General features: G+C 42.6%; 1 protein-coding gene across 5 annotated transcripts in view; it reads right to left on the minus strand.

Annotated features, from left to right (window-relative positions):
* Window positions 1-4,245: 4,245 nt before the first annotated feature.
* The window catches only part of MKLN1 (muskelin 1), a 346,539-nt gene continuing 332,220 nt past the window's right edge, over window positions 4,246-18,564 (minus strand). For all 5 annotated transcript variants that reach the window (XM_056123894.1, XM_056123893.1, XM_056123892.1 and 2 more), the window contains 2 exons: window positions 10,532-10,586; window positions 4,246-4,606 (listed from right to left, as the gene is read on the minus strand). In XM_056123894.1, coding sequence (XP_055979869.1) covers window positions 4,485-4,606; window positions 10,532-10,586 — 177 coding nt within the window. In that variant the 3' untranslated portion in view covers window positions 4,246-4,484. The remainder of the gene's footprint in view (window positions 4,607-10,531; window positions 10,587-18,564) is intronic.

Raw genomic sequence — 18,564 nt, forward strand, 5'->3', positions numbered from 1 at the left:
ACTATTAATAAAATCTCTAGGATGATACATTTTTGAGAAGCAGAAAAGAGCATTTTGGTGAGTCCACAATAATAAATCCTTCCATCAAAACGAACAATGACATTACTCAGCAAATCTAGTTGGCCCTAATTATTTCCAACAACCTGGAAATTTCTACCTTTAAATAAAATACCCAAAGCTTCTAACTGCCACAACATTTTATCTTTATAGTCACTCACAAGGAGATACAGACCATAGTAAAAATTCACAATGAGGGTTATTTGACTAAGAAGGAATACAAAAATCTTGGAAACATAAGAGCCCAAAGGTTTAATCTACATAAATGCTCATCTGTGGACCGTTACGGCGTTCCTCTGATTGTGACCCTTTCCTCAGGAAGCCAACCTCCCAGAGTCAAGGAGAATCCTGCAGAAGGACAAGTTTAATGATGACCATGGATTTGTGCCGTGTTTGGGGAGTAGGCGGAGCTTCCCCAGTGGGGCTCCAGGGGCCTCAGGGCCAGACCTGGTAATACTTGGCCAACTGGGCAAGCATCAGAAGCCGATGACCATGGATTCTTAAAAAAAAGAAGGGAGGGGCTGGAGTGGTAACACAGTGGGCAGGGCGTCTGCCTTGCACACGGCCCACCTGGGTTCAATTCCCAGCATCCCATATGGTCTCCCAAGGAGTAATCCTGGTTGCAGAGCCAGGAGTATTACCCCTGTGCATTGCTGGGTGTGACCCAAAAGGGGGGAGGAAAAAAGGGATAGGCAGAAATACCAAACTGAATGACAGTTTCAAGTGCAAAATGTGATGAAAAATACAATTTTTTACTGCTCTGCCTCATTCAGTCAGCTAAGAAGCTAACTCAGAAAATAAAGGAATCACAATTATCCAATAAAATTCCCACGGTGTAAAGAATAATTATAGGGTAACTTCCTAATGCAATTATCAAAAAAACAGTGAAGAAGAGGAATATACTCTTTCCTAAGTGCTTTCTGATCCATTAAGCACCATTATTAATATCTCACTAAATGACTGAGTGCCTCAAACTGGTGTTTGGAGGTTAGATTTAAAAACTCTCTTATTACATAAACTTCTGGTAATCGATCTCCAAATAATACTTTCAAGGAATAGATTCATGGAAGGATAAGATATTTGATATACGTATTTCACCCAATAATACAATCTTTCTTTTTGGGGGGTGGGGGATGGGGTGGGGTGGCACGCCTATCGATATTTAGTGCTTACTCCGGGCAGAGCTCAGGGCATCGTATTAGGTGCCAGGGACACTATCCCAGCCTCCAGTTTTATAATCTTACACAAATCACTGAGCTATGAAACTGACACATTTATGATAGATCAGTGAATTCACTTTCTCACTTAAAAAAAATTATTTTCTACTTATTAGAAGTAAGCAGATTTCAGCCTAAATGAAAACCCCCACCAGGTCTAAAGATAGGATCTTTAAACCTTCAGTGCTTCCTGTCCTTCCTGTTCAACACAGTTGGGCACCCAAGTCTGGATTCCTTTACTTGAAGCCGATGAATAAACGTATTTGAATTAATCATGCTGGCCACATGAGGTCTCTGCTATTCCACAAAATACGGGAAAAGAACACATTTTTTTCAAATCAGATCATTTCCCAAAAGTGCAGCACAGAAAATCATGTTCAACAGGCAGTATACTTCTGGTTGAAAGGGTGTATTCTGCTAGGAAAAACAGAAATGGGAATGAAACTGAAGGAATGGCAGCTCACTAACTAATGCTCCGGCCCTGTGTTCCGGTCCAGGACTCACTAAACGAGAATGAATTTTTTAAGCAGCAAAAGACATACACCTGGCTTCCTTAACTGCGCTTGAATCCCAAAGGGGCACCTTAGATGGGAATGTGCTCTGGGATTCCAGAGGCTCCTCATCATAGAAGCAAATCTCCCACGTGGCAGGCTGTGAAACGGGAGCAAGGTATGCATGGGAGGAAGCCTGGCCCCTCCCTTGGTCACGGCCAGGACTACCCCGTGGGGATTCGAGTAAAGAGCCTCCTCGGTACGGCCCATCTCCCTTAAGAAACGCTGAGATGTTTGCTATGGTTCAACCCCACTGAAACATTTCAGTGAAAAATCAATTCTGCAGAGTTTCACCTCAATGGACACAGAAGAAAAATCAGAAGAGCGTATTTCACAGAAACAACTAGAGTCAGGATGGAGGATGACAAAAGCAGACAAAATCACTGCTATTAAGAACTGAGCTTATATAGAATAAAGAGATGGATTAAAAAAAGGAAAGAGAAAAAAAAGACAACCACGGAAGGGGAAACAGAAAAAGCACCACCAAAAAAAAAAAAGTGATGGAGGGCAGCAGAATTTAATGTTTTCAAAGTGACAGGATTCACAGTAGGCAAAACCATACATAAGGTTCTTGGCTTGGGGCACAGGGGTTGCTCCCAGATGTCCTGGGGACCCTGTGGTCCTAGGGATTGATGCTGTGGCTCCAGCAAGCCAAGCATGAGTGTCAGCCCTCTGAGCTGTCTCCCCAACCCCAGAGAGAAGATTTTAAATTTAGAAACTTATCCAAGTCAAATTCTTCCCTTCCAAGTCTGATTTGTACCAGTTTCCTCAAAATGAGATTTGCTAAGCTCAAATATTGGTGATACTTGTCTTTTGTTCTTGGCTGTCTACTCAGGGGAATCATTTTATGAAACTGTACAAGCATGTAAGTGGATTTTTTGTCTCCTCCCCTGTAAAGATAACGGCTATCTGCAGCTTACCCGTTTGGTACTTTGGAATTAGAAGCACTACTTTCCATCACAAGGTAAGATACAGATCTCACTGTTTAACAAACCGCTACTGCTTTGGCTACCTGGAGAGCCATGGAGTCCAAGATTCAAGTCTAGAACAAGGGAAAATATACTCTGTCCATCTCCACACGAAGTCAAACGATGCCACAGACAGAGCCAAAAGGATCTCAAAGTCTCATTCCCACACGTGAGACTTTTTTGAAAGTGCACTCAATTTCTTCTTTCTTTGGTGAGGCCAAAACTTGCTAATTAGGGACACACTCAATTCCCTAAAGCCATTCATTTTTAGGAACCTCTGGATGGATGGGCAATTCTTCTAGTGAGTCTACTTTCCAAATGCTGGATATCAGTTACATATAGCAATTTTATGAGCAAATACAAGAGCTGGTCCGGTGTAATTTCTTCTATTTCATTCCACAGCATCTAAGTTATAGGAAAATACATACTCCTATTCTCCCCCCAAACCCCCACACACCCAAGTGGAAAAGCCCATTTGCTATAATTTCCTTTAGTTTAATGGACCCCCCTCCCCCCATTACTTTTCTTTTTCCCTATTTAACAAAGAATGGTCCGTGTGCTTAATCCATTGGCTATCAGATGGATTCTGGTGAACAACTACGGGCTACTACACTTGAAAAAATCAGTACAAAGAAGCAGATGGAGGGAGCCAACATATCTGGAAATAAAAGTGTCGCCGTGGAAACCCGCCCTCTCAAATGAATGCCAGAGAGAGCATGGGAGGGTCAGTAGCCCTCTGCCACTGAACCAGAGGAGAATCCTTTAAGCCCCAGACCGCTCCAAGATATGCATAAACGTTTAAGTACTACTAGAAGCCTCCTGCTGGCAAAGTTTTGAATGGCTCTTGGAAATTTGAATTGTACTCGTCTTTTAAGGTTTAAGGTTTCTGTGACTCAAAGCTATCGAAATATCCACTATAAAATATATCATTATAGAAATATTATATACCAATCTCAGATAAGGGCCTGAACTGATCTGGGGTTTTGCTTTTTTAGCTTTATGACAAGGAGTGCAAAGTTAAGCCTCCAACTTCTCCTAGTGTTTAATGTAATACGAGACTCTAGTCAACAGAGACACACAGAGATATATACATACATACACACATATATATATATATATCTCACCTTAACATACATCAATTGTTGTACAGAACTATATACTGTAAGAATGAAGCGGAGAGGTAAACAAACAACACCACGCACAAGCAGCTGTGTGATGTGAGGTAAGGAGAGGCGGGAAGGAAAGCACGAGAAGCAAGGCCAGGAAACCCAACAACAAAACCCCAATTCTTGCGGCAGCGAGTCTGGAAGCAGTGTCTCTTTGCCCCAATTTTTAAAAACAACAACAACAAAAGTTGGGGACAAAGAAATCCTACCTGATTTTCTTTTTTCCTTTTTTTTTTTAAATACGCATTACTTAGAAGTTAAAGAAAAAAAATAATATGTGTATATATTTAAATGGAAAGTAAACCAATTTCATTTTATTAGCCTAATTTAAGAATGGGGTGAGGAGAATGGGGTTGAGATCGGGTATGAAGGAAGAGGGTTTAGAACTCGTGACAATGAAGATCCCTTCACACCCCCGGCGCAGTGCTCGCGGCGGCCTGAGTGCTGGTCAGCCAGAGCCCGCACCCAAACACTGCCGGCAGGGTCCTGCTCTTCACGTCCATCTAGTGACTCCAGTGTTCTCCGTCACAGAGTGATGAGATCTACCAAGTTGCCCTTAGGAGGAGTCATGCTGTCAGGAAAGAAATTGACTAAGGTGTCAAAGAGCTGAGTTCTTTGGGCATAGGTGTGATCCACGTCCGAGAAGCCTGGGGAAGGAGACATACAGAGAGAACTCATGCACGGGAAGAGCTCGTTGAGAAACGCAGTGCTGCAGAACAGAAAAACTCGACCGGCCGTAAAAACCACAGAGGCACCCACTCTCTGCCACTCCCCCCTCAAACAGTGGTGTGACCTTCTGGTGAATTAATCAGCTTTTCTGCACCTGTTTCCTCGGCTGTAAATCAGTGTCACGGAGTTATTGTGCAAATTACAGGGAACAAAGCAAAAGCACCTAGTGAGATTAGCACACACCGATTTCGGCTCTTTTCCTCACATGCATTTCCTTTCTAGTTCACTGAGGAAACTTCACTCTTGTTTGTTGTTTGTTTCTGGCCCACTCGCGGCTTACTCCTGGCTCTGTGCTCAGGGGTCACTGCTGGTGGTCCTCAGGGGACCTAAGGTTGGGGATTGAGCTTGGGTCAGCCGGATACAAGGCATTACATCCTGTACTATCGCTCTGCCCATTGCCCCAATGAAGCCTTTTGTCAATTATTAAAAAAGAATATATATAAAACTAATAAAAAAAATCACCCAAGGCCCCATGAGCTGAAAGTATCTCAGAGAACTGAGTAAAACAAATACTGGGGAAAGAAGCCCATGACGTGACACCTGGTGAGTCCCACACTTATGACACTGGGTACCAGGAGCTCCACCAGCTGCAGAGAATGACTCTAATCCAGGGAACAGTGGAAAGCAGATGACACTCAAACTCAGGGGAGGAGGGGCCTGAGCCACAGGATTTTTCCTCTTTCGACCTCTAGCAAAATGCCTTTCTTCTAGTCAGCTGAGGTACTGCTTCCAGAGGCTCTATACAATTTCCAGTCGAAAAGCGGCCAGTTTTGTCTTGATTTCCTCCTTTCCAGAAAGGGCCTACCAAGGCAAGGCTGCCTCTGTGAGTGCCATCAGAAATAAATGCAGCAGGCCAGAGAGATAGTCCAGGGGTTAAGGCTTTTGCCCTGCATATGGCTGACCACACGGTCCCCTGAGGTACTGCCAGGAGTGATTCCCCAAGCACTGAAGAGTTATAGAGGCCAGTGCTGGGCCTGAGCACAGAGCCCACCATGCTAGTGGAGTAGTGCCTAGGAGTCACACACACACACACACACACACACACACACACACACACACACACACACACACCATGCTCTATACAGATTTCCAGTCTAAAAATGGCGAGTTTTGCCAGTTATGTGTGTATATATATAGGGCCAGAGAACTAGAACTACCTTATAGAAGGTAAGGCACTTGTCTTGTATGCAGGTAATCTGGGTTCAATCCCCGGCATGCCATCTGATTCCCTGAGGCCACCAGGACTGACTCTTGAGCACAGAGTCAGGAGTAAGGCCTGAGCACTGCTGGTGTGGCCCAAAACACAAAAACCAGCATTTAACTAGGCCATGATACTCCATGCAAGGACTATTTCAAAGTGAATTTTCATTCAATTTATACAGTTTTCCATGCAATCTGTTTGTTTCTTTAATCTTGTGACGAACATGAATAGAACATAACATTGCCAAGGATACCAGATTTTTTGGAATAAAAAGAAAAATATTCTTTTAATTTTTTTAATTAAGAAAAAGGTCTGGAGCCAGGAGACAGCTTAAAATGCTGGGGCTCCTGGTTCAGCCCACTGCACTACCTGATTCCTTGAGCTTCAGTGGGAGTGGTCCCTCAGGGAGGGAGGGAGGGAGGGAAGGAGGAAGGAACTTACAAAGCTTACTATCCCAGGGACTAGAGCAATAGCACAGCAGGTAGGGTGTTTGCCTTGCAGGCGGCCAATCGGGGTTCAATTCCCAGCATCCTATGTGGTCCCCCGAGCACCGCCAGGAGTAATTCCTGAGTGCATGAGCCAGGAGTAAGCTCTGTGCATCGCTGGGTGTGACCCCCCTCCCCCCAAAAAAAGCTTACTATCCCATCACAAAAATAGATGGAAGGAAATATTCCAAAATAGTAACAAGGCTATCTCTGATTGGTGAGATTAAAATTTAACACCTACCCCAATTCTGCCCTTTCTCTAAAGCTGCTTAAGGCAGCTTTTTCTTTTGGGGTCAGACCCAGCAGTACTCAGGTCAACTTATTTATTTCAAACTCACAGAAAATTTCAGGAGTAGTACAATGAAAACTCATATGCCCTTATCTGGAATAATCAGTTGCAAACACTTTTCCACATCTGTTTGTGTGTGCATGTACCCCAGTCATGTTGTTTTTGCTATACTATTTGGTGATAAATGGTAGGCATCTTTACCCCCAAGTACTTGAATTTGAGATATTTCACCTAAGAACAAGAATATTCACTTATGTATGTGTGTATGTGTATGTATGTGTGTGTTTAGACATATGTAAATATACAAATTTTAGGAAATTTATAATTTATGCCTGAATAATAGTGATTTCCCACACTAATCTAATGCTCAGTGCAAGATCAAATATTGCATTTAGTTTTTAAGTGAAAAACCAATTCCCAGCAACATCATACTCACAAATGTGTTCTAGCGCAGCTGGCCCTAAATTCAATGTTAATGAACCAATAATATAAATACATAAATGCTCTTTAAATAGAAGCTTATCAGTCAAGCTCACAGAAACAGCTTTGTAGTCCCTGTGTTCTGCATGAAGTTATGGACATAAGAGAGTAAATAACAAGAATCCACTGTATCAGGCCTGCAGTGATGGTTTGGCGAGGAGGGCATTTGCCTTGCACATGGCTGATTCGGGTTCAATCCCTGGCATTCCATATGGTGTCCCGAGCCCTGCCAGGAGTGACCCCTAAGTGCAGAGTCAGAAGTAAAAACCCTGATCACTGCCGGGTGTGGCCCCCAAACAAAATGAAAAATCTACTGTATCTTGTAATCTGTGTACGCGTATGTGTCAAGATCTCCCAGGCTACATTTGAAGGGGAAGACTGAGGGACGGTGTTAAAGGATACTCTCAAGCATTATCTGTAGTCCATTAAAAACAGACAAATACTAAGAATAGGGGGTGGAACTCCAGGAATCCCGGCAAGAAGAAACTAACACTTCAACTGCAGAACCAGGAGAAAGGTTTATTGATGCTGAATCTCGCTCTTAATCATTGTTTCTCTTACTTGATTCTCAACAACAGAAAAAAAAGCTAATTACTCGAGGGTAGTAGAAACTGGGAAAGCTCAGTGAGGACGGTGGTTTAGAGAGTGAGCTCAAAGCCTTTTAGAAGGCCACCTACCAAATCACACTAAATCAGTGTCCTGTTTCCTGAGGAATGGGCAAACCTCTATTTAATTCTCATTAAGAGCCAGAGAGTTTGGCTGGGACAAAACTTTTTTAGAGAATTTAGAAAATGACAGCAGGTCTTCAAACAATGTCATTTCAACATGACAATGACATGGGAAAACAAACAAAGCATCCTGGCTGACACTGATCAAAATGCTATCATTTATTCAAGGGTGTACTTTCCATGAATGTGGTTTTACTTAAATCCACCATTTCCAAGAACCTCTTCAGTGAGGTGGAGGACTGACTTTACTTATATACATCAAACAACCCACTTACTTTCGATTCTATGTGGAGTTGGGATAAAATAATCTGATAGAAAATGAAGGAGAACAAGAACCAGGGACTCTTGAGTTGGCATGGAAACGTATAAAATGTACCGTTTGTTTCTACACTAGCCATCAAGTTTCCACTTATTAAGATCAGCGTAAAAACTTGAATTTGCTCCACATCCAAACTCACCCATGTCCCAGTGAAGACTATGCTTTTAAGAGAGGGAATCACAGTAGCCCCCTGACTTGGGTTATTAGTTATTAAAACACCAAAGGAGCGCTTCCATATTACTTCACTGAATTCTTGCAGCACTGAGGCCAGTGCTCTCACGAGCACAGAGGGGGAACTAGTGATCAGAAAGGTAACGCAAAGCCAGCCAGTGGCATCGCTGGGCCCAGTGCCGAATCTGACTCTGACCCAGTGGGCCGTGAGGCTCCTCCTCCTTTCGCGCTCCCTCTTGGGGGCTTCCTACAGCGTTCGCATGGCTCAATGTGCCTGAGAGCTGTGTACAGCCCAACAAAACAAACTGTTCCTGATAAAACACAGTAGCTGGCAGAGACTTGAGCAGAGACAGAAGGAAGGAGTTAAGCTAAAGGTAAAAATATTTGCCGACACCAGCCTACCATACTGAAATGACTGCCAAGAAATTCTTGTTCTCAAGGCTAAATATAAGTCAGCCAGAGACATTTCAGCGCTGCCCACCAGCACAACAGAAATAACGGCGCGGGCTGATGGGATCAATGCAGCACACAGTACATACTCATTCGAACATGGCAGGCTCCTCAGCACATCCCAGAGATTATTGTTTTGGATGATGAAACTCAAAAGGATACGAAGTTTGGAAGTTAGTGCTCATTCCTAGAGTCCCCACCACAAGGCTGAAGTATTCCTTTCTCCCTCCTCTTAATTCTATTAAGAAGAGAATTTATTTTGTTTTGGTTTTGGGCCACACCCTACCCAGTTGGACTCAGGAATCACTCCAGGGCTCAGGGGACCATATGGGGTGCCAAGGGTCAATCATGGGTCAGCCACGTGCAAGACAAGCACTCTATTCGCTGTGCTATGGCTCTGGCAGAGACTAGAGCAGAGACAGAAAAAAGGAGTTAATTAAAAAATATTTTGGGGGGTCTTGGGGTCATACCCAGCAGTGCTCAGGGGTTACCCCAGGCTTTGTGCTCAGGAGATCACATGCAGGGATCAAGCCAGTGCTAATGTAAGGCAAGTCACATGCCTTCTGTGCTATTTCTCTGTCACCTCCTTTTCTGTTTTTCTTTTTATTACTGGTTATCAATAGGGGACTGCAATTTCTAACAGCCTAGAAATATATTTTTTTAAGTCTCTGAGTAAATAGATTAGTAGTAAACAATTATCTAAATTTCTAATGGGAACCTTCTGGAATTATATTGTATGTGAGTCCACAGAGCCTTGCCCTGCGGAATTCTAATATTCTGGAATTAAAAACTCAGGACTGAATTGTATTAATCAGATAGAAGGCTTAATGACTGGTTATGGAAAATGAAAAAGCAAGACACCAAGAATACTGTTATTCTTTCCCATCCCTATAAGAAAACATCAGATTTTACAATGTTGGTTTTTGCTCTGAGGTATGGTTTAACATTAATGAGCAAAATGAGGAACACAATGAAAAAATTAAACAGATACCCAGAAGTGACATTTTATCCCAAAGAAATAGTATCCATAATACACACTGAAAATATTCATTTTTTAGTGTATAATATGGATACTATTTTTTTCAAACAAATATTCTGTAGTGAAATACTTCTCAGACAAATATTAATAGTGCAAGCATCAATGAGATTAACATGCATTCATTTTGTGGCTCTTTATAAAGACAAGAGGAAAGCTGGAACTGACCACAATTCATTGGTCTATTATCTTGTTGGAAAACTGAAGTTGTGATCAAGTCTCATTCTAAGTTCCTTGAAGAATCACCTGATGAAAGCTACGGGTTCTAGAACTTCACAGAGGGTCTATGAATTTAATAACTCTGCCTACTTCATTATCATTCTTGTAACATCACACAATTTCACAAAAATACGAGAGGAAAACAATTTCAGTAACAAACATTTTTTCACAGTAAGTGTAACAGCAACATAGCCTATATTCTAAAACAATGTTATACAATTTAATTTTGATTGTGCTTCATTGCTATCTGCTTGTATAAGTCAGCAACTATATGAACTACAGACAAGGTGATTCATCTATTAGTGATTAATGCTTGGGAAATTCCCTGCAGGTCAATAAGAATTTTGTATGCTACTTTGAGACACTTGTTTCATTTATTTATATGAATGTCTCATTTACTTCTTCATTTAAAAGAAAGCAAAATCCCAGGGCATTTGGATGGAGAAGTTACATCAAAATACTTACCAAGAGCCGTAAAATCTGAACCCGATTTGAATAGAGCTGAAGCCAGGAGCTGAAACTATACAAGAAACAAATCAAATTAGCTTCCTAAGTTCATTGGAGAAAAACAACCTGTATATTTTTGATAATCTATCAGATACTGCATGTTACGCAGCACCTTTTACATAAGTTACAAATACTGACAATTATAACAACACGTTTAGAGAAAAGAATATGCGAACTTTTAAAAACTGGGCTAAAATTGTTATTGTTCAAAATACTGCACGAAGTATTAAAATTATTACTTTTTAATTATGAACATATATATCAAGGAACAACAGGTCAACTGAAATTAAAAAAGAAAATGACTCTTTTTTTTTTTTTAAATACCTGGCAGTGCTCATGTCTTAGTAGTACTGGGGAGCAAATTCAGGTCAGCCATGTGCGAGGCAAGCGCTCTGTCTGCTATACTAGTTCTTTAGTCTGAAAATTAGGGAGGATTGGTGTACTGGAAACAGCTACTGAATTTTTAGTTTATATGCATTCTCACTACAAAAATACATAGTATTCTAAAGTATCACTGGCATTAAAAATCAAATTGGGGGGAAAAAACGTCATGATTATAATGTACAGGTCATTTCTTTCCTTTTCTTTTTTTTTTTTTTTTGACACAGTTTTGTTTGTTCATTTGTCCTCTATTTTTAAAAAGAGACCTACCACCTAGATAGGCCATTTCTAAATTACATCTTAGACTGACATTCTACAATCATGTATAATTATATTGTTACATAAGCCCTTAAAAACCTTTTCAAGGTCAGAAATTCTTCTAGAACTTACTAAGCAAGGGATAGGGAAAAAGAGACTACAGGAAGAATTTAAAGCGCATCATGGGCTCTGGTTACCAGTCCTCTTTGTCAGAGAGATCAGCCGAAAATATTACACTAGCCTGTGTTGTCTCTATTATCTTGTCCTTTATTTTTGGTGGCGTTGGGATCAAGCCTCACACATGAGGCACATGCTCTTCCACTAAGCTACCAGGCTTTCAGTCAATACAATTTCTCGGTTCCTTTCTTTTGTTGTTTTTAGGCCACACCCCATGAGTCAGGGAGCTACACCCAGTTTGCTGCAGGTTTGTTCCCAGCCAGGCTTGTTTGCAGGGCAGCAAACCCAGGGTCTCCTGCCTTCTGAGCCACCTTCCCAACTCCACCGAAAGAGTTCTGTTTTTTAAATTAAAGCACATTGATTTTTTTTTTTTGAAAGAGAAAATGCTACTGTAGTAAGAACTAAAGCTATAATACTATAGAGCTACATGTAAATATAACTTCTATATGTACTAGGGAAACATAAAGTTCACTGACCCGTTTTATTGGGATATGTGCTTTCCTGTGATAGCCTGAAACTAAACTCAGAATAGTTCTTTGTATTCCTATATAGAAGGATGGGGAGAATTTTTAAAAAAAAATTTAGTAATAAGATTAACCAAGAAAATCTGATACAGCTGGAAAGAAAGATGGCGGCCGCAAGGGAGCCTTGTGGACAGCAGGTTTGAGCCGGGGGTGGGGGGCGGCAGGGGCCTCATGGGAAGGGGGGCGTAATGGGCCGTCCTTCACGCCCGACCGAGGTCGCCAGCTGCCCCCCACGAGCGGCTCTCCGGCACAGCCACGGCCCCGGAGGCACAAGGACTTAGCACAGAGAGCCACCCACTTGGAGCACAAAAGTAAATGGACTATGTGTTAAACCGCGCCAGCATGCCTGCCCGGAGGCAAAAGGGTGTTGACCCACTCGCCCGCTCCTCTCTGGAAAGAAAGATGGCGGCCGCACCGGAGCCTTGTGGACAGCAGGTTTGAGCCGGGGGTGGCAGCGGCAGGGGCCTCATGGGAAGGGGGGCGTTCTGGGCCGTCCTTCACGTCCGACCGAGGTCGCCAGCTGCCCCCCATGAGCGGCTCTCCAGCACGGCCATGACTCCAGAGCACAGAAACCAATCTCTTAACTATCTAACTTTTAATAGAAATACTTCCAGGGTTAATAAGTAAAATAGCAGAAATCCAAAACCGCGACATCATTTAATTCTTAAAACCCAGCTGTAGAAAGTAAATTATTTCACAACACTGTTTCAGCATATCTGATTGGGGGGGGGGGTCATAAACTCTAAACAATAATTGTGCATCTTCTATCGAAACAATGTATCTAGTCAAAGTAAAGGCCCTCCCGTTGATCGTGGATTTGCTCCAGCGGGCCCAGTAACGTCTCCATTGGAGACTTTGTTGTTACTGTGTCTGGCATATCGAATACTCTCGGTAGCTTGCCGGGCTCTCCGAGAGGGGCGGAGGAATCGAACTCGGGTCGGCCATGTTGGTAGATAGAGTATTAACTAGAACTCATCTGCCTCACAGGAATTGGGAGGGGTGGGAGGTGGGGTTCTATTGGGGTTCGCGGTTAAAAATAAGTATTGGTAAAGGGAAATATGTTTGATATTTACATGACTGAGACTAAACCCCAAAGCTCTGTAACTTTTCCCACAGTGATTCAATAAAGAAATAAATAAAAAAAGAGAGAATCTGATACATACTGGCTGGCTTGCTCTTTCTTTTCCTTTTCCCTTCTCTTTCCTCCCACCTTCCCCCCTTACTCATCCTTCTCTTCCTTTCTTCCTCCCTCCCTCCTTCCTTCCCTCTCTCCACTTCTCACACAAGCAAGGCTGGAGTTGTGCTGCTGAGTCATCTCCCTAGCTCTGAGGTCTCCAGGTACCAAGTGATATTATACTACTTGAATAGTCACATTTTTATCCAGACTTACACTTGACTATCCAAATGCCATTCAAGTATCTCAGTTGGCGGTTTCATTGGCATCTCAGAGCAGGCTCCAAACTAGGTGGCGGGGCCCAGCCTGGACTCTCCATCCACGGCCACAAACCAGCTCCACTCAAGAACAGTACCATTTCTGTTGACAGTAACTCTTATCCTTCCAGATTTTCAGGCCCAAAACTTCAGTGTCTTTCTTCAAAATCCTACAACTAATCCATCACAAATTCCTGTTGGTTCTACCCTGACAATATTGAGACTCTGAGCTACTGTATTTCTTATTCTTCTCTATACTCTGGTCTAAGGAACCATCACCTCTTTGCTTAGATTTCTGCCATCTCCTTCACAGGCCTCTCTGCCTTTGTCCTTGTTCCTGTGTAGCCTACTGTCAAGACAGTAGTCAGAATCGTCTAATTAAAAAGGAAACATGGGCTCAAGCAATAGGAGAACGAGGAGGGCATTTGCCTTGCACAGGGCCAACCCAGGCTTGATTCCTGGCATCCCATATGGTCCCCGAGCCCTTCCAGGAGTGATCCTTGAGTGCAGAGGCAGAAGTGATCCCTGAGTACTGCTGAGTACAACCCAAACCCCCCAAAATCACGTACATCACGTTCCTCCCGTTGTTCATCAATTTGCTTGAGCAGGTCCAGTAACGTCTCCGTCGTGAGACTTGTTGTTACTGTGTTTGGCATATCGAATACATCATGGGTAGCTTGCCAGGCTCTGCCATGCGGGCAAGATGCCCAAAATAAAATTCTAAAAAAGCGGAAATAGCTGAAAGGGCCGAAACACATGCCCTGCAATCAATGAGGTCCCAAATTGGATTCCTGTCCCTTCATGACCCTCTGAATACTGCAAGGCATGGTCCCAGAGGCTCCCTAAAATAAAGAAATAGAGGTACTTCATTCTGGACTTGCCCTCACCCTTGCTCAAGGTGCATGATTTCTCCCCGCAAGATAAATAAAATAAAACAGAGGTTGGGGAGATGATTCAAAGGTTTAGAGTAAATGTATTTGCATGTAGCAGTCTCTGGTTCAATCTCAGAGACTATTTGCATGACCCGAGAGCATCATCCCACAAGTACCCCGAGCATCACTGGGTATGGCTCAAAAAACCAAATGCAAAACCAAAACTAAGCAGACACTTAAGGAAAGCAGATAATAACATTCTTCTGCACCATATCCTAAAGTGGCTTTGCGTTTTCTTGTTCGTTTGTTTGCTTGTTTTGCCACATCCAGCCAGGCTCAGAGTTTACTTCTGGCTCTGCACTCAGGAATTATTCCTGGTAGTTCTTGGAGGTCCCTAAGGGATGTGGGGGGATCAAACTTAGGTTGGCCGCGTGCAAAGCAAGCGCCCTGTCCCCCTATCCACTCTAGATCCTGAACTGGCGTCTGATTCGATCAGCAAGAAAATGAAAGTCAAAATAAGCGCTTAGGAAGACACTTATATTCTGTTCTCATCTCCTGACTCACCTCTCAGATCTTCTCTTACCCTTTTAACATCTATCCCAGACAGAAAGGCCTCTCTGCTGGCTATTCCCAAGCCAACATACCCAGACTGCTCCCATACTAGGGTGTCTGCCTGGTCCTCCCTCGGCCAGCCAGGAATTCTCTCCTCCAAGTGATCTGCTTAGCTCCCTCTCCCATATCCTGCTTTGTGCAAAACTCACTTCTGAAGGAGGCCTAGGATAATCAATCTATTTTACTGCTTCAAATGCCCAATTCACATTCTCTATGCCTTTTTCTCCCTTTATACTTAAATTTTCCTTAATACTTATCGAGTCAGTTTTCAATATACTTTGATTATTCATTAGTTTACTGTTTAACAGTCGTATCTCCTAGGGGTGGGGATCCTGTTTGGGGCAATGATGTAGCTCCTGCACTTAGAATAATGACGGGCATATTGGAAGGATGCAATACACATCCGTTAATGGAATGACAATAGTACTTTGGAAGAGCCTAAAAAAGTAAAATTAATACAAAATGCCCAATACTGGCTAAAAAACGTTTTCTTTCTCATTAGGTAAAACGGCGGGATTTTTTTAGGCATTATTTCCATAGGCATTTTCTAGAAAGAATGGATTTTTGTAAGTCTTAGTAGAGTATCATCACTAATTTAGAATGTATGTTTTGAAAAATGGAACAGGAAAAGAACCACTGCTTGGTACATAGTTGGGGAACCCATCCTTTCTTTGGTAACAGGCACCATTACTGATCCTCTGAATCATAATAAGACAACTTTCCCCTCCAGAAGAAAAAAAGAAAAATCTCTGAATCATAATAAGACAACATTCCCCTCCAGAAGAAAAAAAGAAAAATCTTAAAAACTCTATTTAGTTGCTGATATATTAATATAATGAAAAACTTAACATTCATAAGAAAATCTACTACAGAAAATATATATAGCAGTGAGGACTTCATTAGTAAGTAGAATCGGGTGTGTGTGTGTGCGGGGGGGGGGGGGGGGGGGGGCGGTGGCCCAGGAGTTTGGGCCACCACCCAGCTGTGCTCAAGGCTTGTTCTGGGCTCTGCTCTCATGGGTCACTTACTCCTGACGGACTCAGGAGACCACATGGGGCACCAGGGGCCCAATCCAGGTTAGCTGCTTCAAGGAAAGTGAATTACTGGTAGTACTAACTCTCCAGACCCTTAAGTAGAATGTAAGGTTTTTGTAAGGAAAGTGAAGCCTGATAGGCCTTATAAATAAATACTACAGGTAAACATCACTTCCACGAAAATAAAACTGCCACTAAAAGTAATGCCCCTAGAAAAAAAATCTATTCACACAGTTAGTTTTTAAAAAATATGGGGCCACACCCTTTGGTACTCAGGGCTCAGGAAATACTCCTGACAGGCTGGCGGAGCATGTGGGATGCTAAAGACTGAACCTGGGCCAGCCGTTTGCAAGGCAAACGCCCTGTCTTGCTGTTCTATCACTCTGGCCCAGAGTCACACATCTTTAAAACCAAAAAATATCTTCATCGGCTATTTTGTAATTCTCAAGGTCAGAAGTGTTTTCAGTTTCCTATTAAAAGCAGAGGAGAATATTGTTTTGAAAAAGTTTCTGCAGCCAATTCTAAAGCCAACAAACACATGTACAGCATGTCCAACATCATATCTTAATTAAGGCTGAACAACTCTTGACAGACAAAGCATTTTCAGAAATGGAACAGAAGCCCGTGGCATACTAAATCATAACTTGATACTATTTAGGAAAGGCAAAAAAGAAAAACCTGCACCAAAATGTTTTAAATGGCTCTATTTGTACTTGAGGATATCTCCTTGTCCTGGTTTTCCCCATTAGCTTAAAGAACAAACTGTCTGTTTTCTTTGGCCTACTTACAGCTCATACAGCTGAAATTATTTACTTTGCAATATTTTGTTTGGATTTAAAAAAAAGAGAGAGAAAACTGTTTCTGAACTATAGTCATTTTAGAAATAATATGGAGAAAATGACAAGGAAACCTATTTATAAGAGTCAAAAGCAAGATCTAACAAATGACCATTAATGGCTTCTTCACAACTATGTTCAGTTAGAAACCATACAGATTAAACCAAACATATTCTATCTGGCCAAACTATAATTTTCTTTACTTCAAATAGAAACATGAACTGACTAAAGAGTGAAGGGAAGACAATTAAGTGTCTCACTTCAGTTGGGTTCTAAAGTGCGTTCTGCTGATGAAGAGCTGCACCCCATACTGAGGAAGGGAAACAGGCCTTATTTTCACAGTGGGCAACTAGAAAAGGGTAAGCCCAGTGTATGGATGCCAAGGACATGCAGTCTCCGATGCTCAGAAGTATGAAGAATCTGATGCCTAAAAGTGATTCAACATTAAATCTACGTCAGAGCTCAACGGAGCAAAAGCAGTACTGGATGCTGCTAGTATAAAACGGAGGCAAAGCAGGGCAGAGAGACGGTACAGCAGGTAAGGTCTCGCCTTACGTGCGGCTAACCTGGGTTCAACCCCAGGCACTCCACCTGTTCCCCGGAACGCCACCAGGAATGATTCCTAAGCACAGAGCCAGTAATAAGCCCTGAGTACAGTTTTGTGTACCCAATCCCAAACTCCCCAGGCCTGCATTACATAAAGGAAGTGAGGGAGGGAGAAGAAAAAGAAAAAGAAAAGAAAAAGAAAGGAAAAGAAAGGCAAAGAAAAAGAAAACTGAAGCAAAGCAACAGCTAAAAGGGAAACGGAGGAAAGGGACAGAACAGCATGTAAACACCACTCCTGTCAGTAGAAGGTGAAACAGATGACAGCATGTACTATGAACAAGGATGGTGGCGCAGGGAAGCCAGCAGGGAGGCTGGGGGACCATGAAACTCACTGCAGATGTATTCGAACATTGGGGATAAACAAATCAATGCTAAACTATTATCTTCAGAAAGAGTTTCTCCCATTCCATGTTATGTAACAAAAAACTCCCAAGTCATGATCTGCTAATCTCTCAAGTTTAAGGACTGTTGCAAATGAAACTGAGAAGGTTGCAGTTAAACTACACACACACACACACACACACACACACACACACACACACACACACACACACACAGATTCAATTCATGTGACTAAATACCAAGGAAGCAAGGACTTTATTCCTACCCAATCTGTTTTTACTTTTACTCTTCCTTTTCGCTCTATTTTTGTTTCTGGACCACACCTGGCCTGCTCAGAGTTTATTTACTTCTGGCTCTATGCTCAGGGATCACTCCTGGCAGTGCTGGGGTGGGGGGGGGGAGAGGGGGGAACCATGTTGGGGTGCTGGGGATCAAAACTGGGTTGGCTGTGTTCAAGGCAAGCACCCTACCTGCTGTGCTATTGTTCCAAGCCCCGCCCCTTCTTCTTTTAAAGGATTCTGGAGTATTAGAAGCAAAGTTGATACTGAAATATTATGTAAACTTAAGTAAAAGTAATATTAATAAAATGTTTGATTCCCTTCTCAATACACAACATTAATATCTCAGTTAAGTTTTCTCTTCATTTTGGGGGGTTCTTGGTGGAGTTAAGGGGACCACGTGTGGTGCCAGGGACTGAACCTGGGGTCAGCAAGGCAATTTCCTCTGTGCACTCTCTCCAGCCCCTCAGTTAGAATTCTTACTGAGCTATCTGGGAATCCTTCACGAATGGACCAGTTTTCTTCTCTCTCTCACGAATGGACCAGAGTTTTCTTCTCTCTCTCTCTCTCTCTCTCTCTCTCTCTCTCTCTCTCTCTCTCTCTCTCTCCCCCCCTTCCTTCCATTCTTTCCCTCCCTCCC

The sequence above is a fragment of the Sorex fumeus genome, unplaced genomic scaffold (assembly GCF_029834395.1).
Source record: "Sorex fumeus unplaced genomic scaffold, SorFum_2.1 ptg000048l, whole genome shotgun sequence".
NCBI classification, from domain to species: domain Eukaryota; kingdom Metazoa; phylum Chordata; class Mammalia; order Eulipotyphla; family Soricidae; genus Sorex; species Sorex fumeus.